The sequence below is a fragment of the Neolamprologus multifasciatus genome, chromosome 5 (genome assembly GCF_963576455.1).
Source record: "Neolamprologus multifasciatus chromosome 5, fNeoMul1.2, whole genome shotgun sequence".
Classification (NCBI taxonomy): Eukaryota; Metazoa; Chordata; class Actinopteri; order Cichliformes; family Cichlidae; genus Neolamprologus; species Neolamprologus multifasciatus.
Genome location: NC_140443.1, coordinates 14,140,094 through 14,149,016, shown reverse-complemented (window position 1 = coordinate 14,149,016; position 8,923 = coordinate 14,140,094). Strand labels below are relative to the sequence as shown.

Sequence of the window (8,923 nt, the reverse complement as noted above, 5' to 3'; positions counted from 1 at the left end):
TTCAACCCCCGTCTTAGCCTTAAAATGGAATTTTTAAATCATGGGAGAGTGACAGGAGTGTGAGGGTGAGCATTTTTAAATCATGGGTTTTTTTTAGTGATCATAAAGAACATATGTTCACACACATTACAGCTATCCTTACATTACTCTCTTACTCAATATAAAGTGTTTTTTAAATTAAGTGTACTGTTCCCCCCCCCCCCCCCCCCCCCCCCCAAAAGTGAATATAGAGGGGATGAGATTACTCAAGGGAGTTTAACACACACACACATACACCTACTGGGCACATGTCCACGGATTGCACATGCAGACTGAAACACATGGACTGAGCTCAGATTGCACAACATACAATTGCTGCTGAGCACACTTTGCCCTGGGAAAATGTTTGCATATCTCTACACCTGGGAGCGGTCTGGAGATACCGTTGATACGGGAGAGTGAAAGGTGTGTGAGGGTGAGCATTTTTAAACAGAAGAAGGACTATGAATTTGCAAGCCAGAAGCAGTGGGAACAACATGGTCATCATAGGGACAAGTATAATTCTCACGTTCTTGTTGATATTTTGCCAGTATTAAAAATTGGACAAATTGTTACTTTAAACAAAAAAAACCCCTGTACATTTAACAGGAGTTTTACTCATTCTGGCTGATTAGCCCAGTACTACAGTTCTGTGCAAAAGTTTTAGGCAGGTGAGGAAAAATGCTTTAAACAAAGAATGCTCTTAAAAATGGAAGTGTTAATCTTTTATTTTCATCAATCAACAAAATACAGTTAATGAACAAAAGAGAAATCTAAATTACATCAATATTTGGTGTGACCATCCTTTGAATTCAAAAGAGCATCTCACTCGATGATGTTGAGATCAGGGCTCTGTAGGGGCCATACCATCACTTCCAGTACTTCTTGTTCTTTTTTATTTTGAAGTTGGGTTGTATGTTTGGGGCTGTTGTCCTGCTGCAGAATACATTTGGGGCAAATAAACAATCATTTATATTTCTGAACATTCTGTTTACAGCATTTTTTCATACCTGCCTAAAACCTTTGCACAGATCACACATCTCTTTGTCTTGCCAGTTTAAGCCTAGCTCACCTAAATGGTTGGGAATGGAGAGTATAGAAGATAGGGAAGAGGAGAAGTAGGAAAAATAAGTGTGGGGTTATACAGGAGGGTTAGTAAAACCTTAAAACCAGTGTAATGCCAGAAAACAGTGGAACACATGTTCCTCCTTATTTGTCTAGGGTTGCATATTGTCTAGAACATTTTTTATGATAACAGTGTTGGCTAAAACCATAGACTGTAAATAAATGATGGATGTAAAATCTATGACATCACCAATTGATTTCTGGATTCTGTTTTCAAGCATTAAAGTTGTTGAAAAATGTTTTGGGGTTTTTTTTGGCCTCAAGAGCGTATTTTTACACAAGAGAGTGGATTGCTAAGCTAATGCTAACAAGGTGCACCTGCTAATACAATACAATAATCTTCTAGTACACATGTCTGAAACTCAAAGCTTGCAGGCCAAATTTGGCCTGCCATGCCGTTTTATGTGTCCTGCGAGAGCTTCACAATGATTATCTTAAAATAAGTTTACCGTTTGCTGCTTAAAAGCACACAGTGATCGCAAACTACATTTCCCACAACACATTTTGATTGTTTGAAAGGGAGAGGGACAACATCTAATTTAACTTGATCTGTTATTTAAACATACACATGTGGTATCCACAGAAAAGTCAGAATCTTAGCTAAAAGCTTACAAAATTATTTCAATGACCACCAAAAGCTAAAACAGCAAACAGATGTAAACACAAAGCGTGGATCCCACGTACAGGAAATGCCAATCGGGTGTGGAAAACCGACATCTCACAGATTCTGAAACTCCAGATTTTGTCACTCTCCAACCAAAATTCATTGAACGACAAAACAAGATCACTACGCTACACTTCACTTTTAAAAAAGATTTGAATGAATTTCCACTTACGTTGGCTGTCTTGCTTCCACCATAAAATTGCACTTCCTTCATAGCTCTCTCTCTGTGTGCTTCGAAAGACTAGTTTCCCATCAAAAATCCCTATTTTGTGCATTATTTGCTGGTTTATTACACACCAGTCTACTAGTGAGTACAATAACATCTGAAAGCCTAATTTCTACTTTCCAGTACAAAAGAAAATTTCAACTTTCACAAATTGCAAAACGAGTTACATCTCTAATAAAACCTCTGTAACTTTGTGAAAAACAGATGTTTGTTTTTCACTTACTATAGAAATCTGTTTTTTATGACAATTAAAAACCAATCGCCACAACATTTAAAAAAAAAAAAAAAAAAAAGGCTTCTTGACACCGACAGAAACAAGAGTTTTGCTGGTCTAGCCTGCTTAAGATCAAAGTGGTCTATATGTGGCTCGCAATCTAAATTGAGTTTGACATCCCTGTCCTAGAAGCATCATTTAAGTTTCCATGTTTATGCAGACGACTTCCAGATTTATTTGGAAGTCAGATTTACTCTCCCTTTCCCCGGGAACCAGCTGACAAATATTTCATTCTTTATCATCTATACTTTTTTGCTGTATATTTGTATTACTATGCAACTTCCAGACTTTACTATATTACTTGGCCAGGGCACTTTCAGGGCAGGACTGTCATTTTCAATAGAAGATGAGCTCATGCTAATGGGTATGAATAGATATGTTCTCTTAGGCGATAAAAAGTTTCAGGTATATTGATCAAGTTGTTTTTTGTAAGAGACAATAGCATGTCAGTTTTCCCCATTGTCCCTTCTTGTAAGTGCTCTGACAACACATAATTACCACGCAAAAAACTTCATCTCTAATTTACACTTTTAAATTTTATTTAAAAAAAAAGTGCATTCACAACAAAGAAGGAATAAGACTAAAATAAGTTATATTACAATATTAAATGTACACTTGAACAAAAACTGTACAATATGTACAACAGAACAAAAGGCAAACAAAAACATCACAGGCCCGATTGCAGCCAGGTGGAGGTAGGTTTCCTAAAGAAAATTGAGTCATCCCTGCTCACTGCATGTTTACAAGGCAGTTATGACTAATTTCTATGAAATGAACAGTTAAATATTTGCAGAAATACAATTAAGCTTCCCTGAAAGAACTGGTTTGGAAGAAAACAAAGGAGACAGTGTCCTGAACAGCACGCATCTCAAGGCAAAACTGCTTCTGGCTATCAACGTGTCAAATACTTACTGATTTAGGAAGAACTTACTTCAAAACCTAATTAAGCCATCTGCACATTTCATTATTAACCTTAATAGCAACATCAGCAAATTAATCACCCGACAGTCCAGGATTCTGCTGGACATGTTCATGTCTTATAAACTATTTTTTGTGTTACAGCGAGAGTTTATAGAACAGCCTGTGAATCCAATCTTTCAAAACAGGGAATGTTTATTAGTGAGTGGCCCTTGTTGATTTATAAGTCTTTACATAAAATATTTATTTCAAATCACAAGTAGTGTGATTTTTGTTTCTTTTAAACACTGTTCATTTTTTACAATTTGATCCAAGTACAAGGGCCACCAACTGACCAATCAAAATGACACTTACTCACCTGAACTGACACAAAGCAAAATGACTGAATCAAGTGACTACGATTGCAGCTGTTGCATCCGCCTCCGACCTTTAATTTAAAACTTTTGAGTCTGTCCGCTTTTTGTTTGTTTATATATAAAAAAAAAAAAAAAAAAAAAAAACACATGCAAAATATAAATGTTAGAGATTTTGCCCAAACTTTGGCTGATTTGCAAAGCTTGCAGTTCAGTCTTAACAAAAAACAAACCTGAAGGCCACTTAATATGGCTCACCTTTGAGCTTAACAAAAACAACTCAGTGAGTGAACTAGTGTTGAGCTGAACTGAGGCCAAGCATTGCTGTGTACAGCATTGGGATTAACACATATTCTGGTAATAGTTGTGTTTAGCCCAAACATAAAAGCCATACAAGGCTGGAAGGCACAACTTTGTAATGACATTAAGTCAAAGTTAACAAAGCACAATTAACTCTAAAGCCACCAAAGACCTGTGAGAATGGAGGGATCATAGGCAATATGGCTATAAAAGATCCTGAAAATAATATTCAAGTTTCATTAAACTACAACACTGTACTGCAGTGGCTTCCAGTTAATTGGTCTAATTGAGACTTTGCTTTAAATCATTGACATTTGACATACTCCCACAGATGACGCAAAAGAAATGACAGGATGTTGTCTTTGTCTTGTGTATTGAGGTGGCAGGGGGACCAAAAGAAAGAAAGAAATGCACTACACTCTACAGTTAGCAGTCAAGGCATGACAATGATTAATTATGAGGCAATGTGTCCAGGGAAACAGTGTGCATGTGAATATACAGTCTACATGACAGAAACAACTGTATGTGCGCTTTCCAGCAGGAAAAGCCATTTCTTACTCCCATCTATCTACAAAGTCTTTTCCCTTGCCCCGCCCTCCCCGGCCCAAGAAGTCTCTGAAAACCTACAAGTGTCCAATCCTGGTCCGTTACCTACGGAGCTGCTCTAATCTGGCTTTCAGCTGTTCCTGTTTAGCTTTAAGTTTGTCTTTCCTGGTTTGCAGTCTGTGGGACTCATCCTCTAAACTATAAATACAGTCTCTGGCTTTCTTCAAGATCACCACCTTAGATGCCTTGTCATTGTGCGACAGCTCAGGCACGTTGTCGCGCAAGCGCATGAAACAGTTCTTTAGCTCGTTTCGGCGTTGCCTCTCCATCACATTGTGAGTCTTTCTCCGCTCCTCCTCATCCTCCGTCTCTGTTGAGTTTCGGGATGAGTGACGCGATGAGGTTGATGAAGAAGAACTGCGCGAAAGGCAGTGGAAGCGTGACGGGCCATCGCTCCCTCGTGCGCGTTTGTTTGATGGCGGCGGTGATGCAGGGCAGGGAGCAGCGTAGTTGTGCTGTAGCTGGATTTCAAAGCGGTATCGCTGCAGAGCATGTTGTTCCTCTTCTTGCTTCTGCTGACGCTCAGCCAATGAAGGCTCAGGGGAGGAACTTGAGGAACAGCGAACCACAGTCACCACATCAATTTCCTCCTCTGTAAGAAAAAAATAAAAAATAAATAAAAATTAGAGTAGTTCTTTGGCCCCCCCATGACCATGTCATAATCTTGGTGGGTTGTGGCACAACTTTTAAAAGGACACACAGTATAGACTGCACAAAGCCCACCGAAGGACACCAGTCAGTTGTGAAAATCTAACTTGAACTATTTAGAAGTTTACAACATCCACAAAGAATTCCAGTGGAATTACCAAATCACAACAAGCTATCACATCCTAAGAGATAGTAACCACTGAAAAACTAATATAAATGCCAACCTGCCATCTCCGTTCTAGCCCAGAGATGCTGCAGGGCTTAAGGCAGTAAAATGACTCATTAAAAGCGTAATAGATTGAGCCACAACTCTCACCGCTAAACATGAGCCACACACATATTTCTCTTAAAACACCTAATCTACTTAATGCCACTAAACATCTTAAACCTCACCCACACCTTAATAACACACTTCAGTCATTAAGGCTTCTGCAGATTAAAAGGTGGGTGCTGCTGTCCTGATAAGCTGAACACAGAACAGTTTGGGCTTAGTGCCAGTAAACATTAACAGAATTGTCAATGAAATGCCAGTGAGGCTGTTCTGGGTGTGGGTGTTTATACTGATAAGCACTGCAACAACAAAGCAGGACTGAGATTAAAGTTAGAGTTGATCATCAGCACTAGAAGTTGAAAACATTCAACTTACCAGAGTCGCTAGACGAATATGTGGACAGCTCGCCACCAACTGATCCGTAGTCTGATGTGGCTTCACTGGGCTCCGGAGCTTCCATAAGGCTCTGGCAGTCAAGTGTGGAGCTGGCAATCTCCTCAAAGATGCGGGTATCAATGTCAGATAGTATGGGGCTGCAACCGAGTATTGACGAGACAAGCTTCTCCTCGGTTGCCAGGCACTGCCAGAGGCAGTCCTCAGCTTCCCCAGAGCAGGGCTGGTTAAGCTCGCCTTCTTTCTCAGCATCAGAGTGGAAGAAGTCACACTGCCAGTTGAGCTGCATGTCATGGTCCTCCAGTAGAATATCCGACACGTAGCTGAGCTGGTCCTCCTTGGACAGAGGCTTATCACCACCCAGCCCAGACTTCATGGGGGGCGACTGCGGAGGTGTCGGTAATGCCTGGAGGTCTTTCATCAGGCTTTGGCAGAACTCGTCATCAAAGAGCAGCGGCTCTGAACAAAGCCAGTCCTGCGACTGAGTGAAACTTTCCAACATGTTTGAAATCTGGGAGAACGACAACAACAAAAAAAAGGTATAAATTAAAAATCTAAGAGGTAGTGGAGCTTATAAAGTTAAAATCCAGAGAAGCTGATCCAGTAGTGTCTTTACAGCAGCGCAGAGTCAGCGTTTATTGGGTTAATCCCAGCAGCAGCAACACCTGTTGTAGTGAAAGTTTTAACCTGTTCCTCTAGACTGAGTCCCCAACCTGCCGGCGCTACCTTTTTATCTGTGTTTACATCACTATAACCCCGCCCCTCTGCTCCTGGGGAGGCCCTTAAGGCCCCCCCTCCTCAAAAAAATACCCCCCTCCCCATGACATCACAGGAACAGCTGGGACACACAGAAACTTTACACCTCTTTACACCATTTACATTGTTCCTACTCAGAATAATAAAACACTCGCAAATTAAGTCAGGCTGCCTGCTGACATAGAAAACAATACTCTGAGTCTAAAGGAATGGGTGGGTTGCATTTGCTACGATACTTAGACCTCTTGCTGCTGTTAAACACAAATACAAAAAAAAAAATTCCGCTTTCTGGCACAACACAAAGTGCAGTTTCCCAACTCTGTTCAGAAATACACTATTAAGCACACACACACACGCAAAAACATGCATGGGACACTACATGTTGATTTTGTACTCAATTAGAAGTCACTCCCAAAAGCTTTAACAACAAAAGCTTTAAAAAAGTTTCACTGAAGAAAAAAAAGAAAAAAAAGAAAAACATTTCTCATTTAACCAAGGTCGTTTCAGCTGGAACACCCTGACCTATGGTCCTATTTGGAGGAGGGGGAACTCTTATAATACTCCTGTGGGGTCGTATGGTATGTGCATGTATAGCAGGCAGTGTGGGAGAACAAAAGCAGCAGTGTGTGTCCGGGAGTTAAAGGCTGCCTTTCTTTACCATCACGGCCTGGGAAAAGCTGAGCTACAACTTAGATCCAGAGCGCAGACAACGATTACGCAGAAATATTACATACATTCTACACTTTCCTCTCTCTTAACATATCCAAAGTATCTCTTGCACGAAAGAAGGACTTCGACCAAAAATACTTGAGACCAAGCACAGCTGGAATGTGAAAATAGAAGAGCACGAATTTCCTTACGTTTTTGAACGCATCTGCTGTTAGGTCGTCCTGCCTTCATGCATCTGCAGAATCTATTGTGCAATGATTCATTTAACCAAATTCACTAAGGTGACACACTAGAAAAATAGAATATAAATAACTACACGGAGTCTAGGAATGAATCTCCGTAAGAAAAGTAAAAGTCAACCGTTCGTAAAAGCTCAAAGTCCGTAAAAAGATTTAAAGGTTAACCGGCGTTGACGGTCATTTAAACCCCGCAAGCGTTAAACAGCGCCGGGACCCCACGTGAAACCGGCAGTCATTTTTTCTTCTTTGAAGCACCGTTAAGCTACACCAAAAGAGCAAAAATACAAAGAGATGCACAAAACTCCCATTCTCACATGCGTGCAATGAGGTTTCTGATAAAACAGCTGTCTTACCTTCAACTGTCCTTACAGGAGAGTGCACTCAAAATAAAGACAAAAAGTAGAAAATGCCCTATTTATCCGGCAAAGTCCACAGCGAGACGAAAACGACTAGAAAATCCTGCCCAAGTGAAACTTTCTGCGTGTAAAATTGAAGTTTGTGCAGGGCAGCATTTCGGGTGTATCCTGCTTTTTCTTCTCTCGTCCGCCGCTCGTATCAGCCAGAGTAGGTGTGGCTGCAGCGGTCACTGAGTTTAATACAGGGCGTACGCCGCGATCCTTCCGCCGCCGCTAAACTCGCGCCAAAACATAATAGCCAACAAACTGTCGTTAAAGGCAATCAGATCCACCGCTGATATAACCGTCGTCGGTTTCTCTTTTGATTAAGTCCACGCGAAAAAAACGGGGGTGACGGCAATTTGGTTTAATTGCGCACTGAAGCCGGGACTATGCGCGGAGTGATACATACGCTTGCTTTATTTCCAGGAATACGGTGGCGGGTAAAGTTGGGAAGAAACACACGTGGACTATGAAAAAGCCGGGTATCTAACTGCTCACTGCCTGCCTACTTTTCTCCTTCTCGCCTTTAGGCGTCATTTGAAAGCTATAACAGAGTTAAGCCAATATAAAACAATTTAAACAGTGATTTTTGACAGTCTAAATGATAAAACAGTCAAGTGAAACACACTTGAGGTATTAAAATGAACATTTTTATTATTTTTTAATGATATATTTCAGAGATTAAAAATGAGTGACATTTCACTCATTACTGGAGAATGTAGAGGATACGCTCACGCATTTTTACGGGTTAAGGGGCTTATACTGCGTTTCCTCCCCCCTCTTTGTCCCTTTAATTGTAATATGAGAAGGGGAGACAGGCTGACATACAGATGGACTGAGTGCTCTCAGAGCCACGTTATCCTCCAAATCCAACTCTTGCGAGAGTGTTTCACCATCCACCCCCTCCCCCTCTACTACTACTACTACAAACTAAAGAAACTAAAGGACCTAAAGCGTCATCATATCACCTACTCCACTTTAAGCTTATGCACAATTAAACATTTCAAACACGAAAATGTATATTTTACAGTCCTTTTTATTCTTCAGAAAATGCTAATGTTTATT

The 8,923-nt window shown here is 40.6% G+C and overlaps 1 protein-coding gene across 2 annotated transcripts; it reads right to left on the bottom strand.

The window, feature by feature from the left end:
- Positions 1–210: 210 nt before the first annotated feature.
- On the bottom strand, positions 211–8,147 carry mych (myelocytomatosis oncogene homolog). Of its 2 annotated transcripts, XM_085160298.1 has the most exons (3): positions 7,814–8,147; positions 5,779–6,307; positions 211–5,076 (listed from the first exon to the last, which is right to left on the bottom strand). In XM_085160298.1, exons 2-3 carry the CDS (start codon positions 6,296–6,298, stop codon positions 4,526–4,528), a joined length of 1,071 nt encoding a protein of 356 aa, XP_085016424.1. In that variant the 5' UTR covers positions 6,299–6,307; positions 7,814–8,147; the 3' UTR covers positions 211–4,525. The 2 variants fall into 2 exon arrangements, with proteins under 2 accessions (XP_085016424.1, XP_085016425.1); XM_085160299.1 differs by lacking the exon at positions 7,814–8,147 and having other exon boundaries at positions 5,779–6,546.
- Between the last annotated feature and the right edge of the window lie 776 nt (positions 8,148–8,923).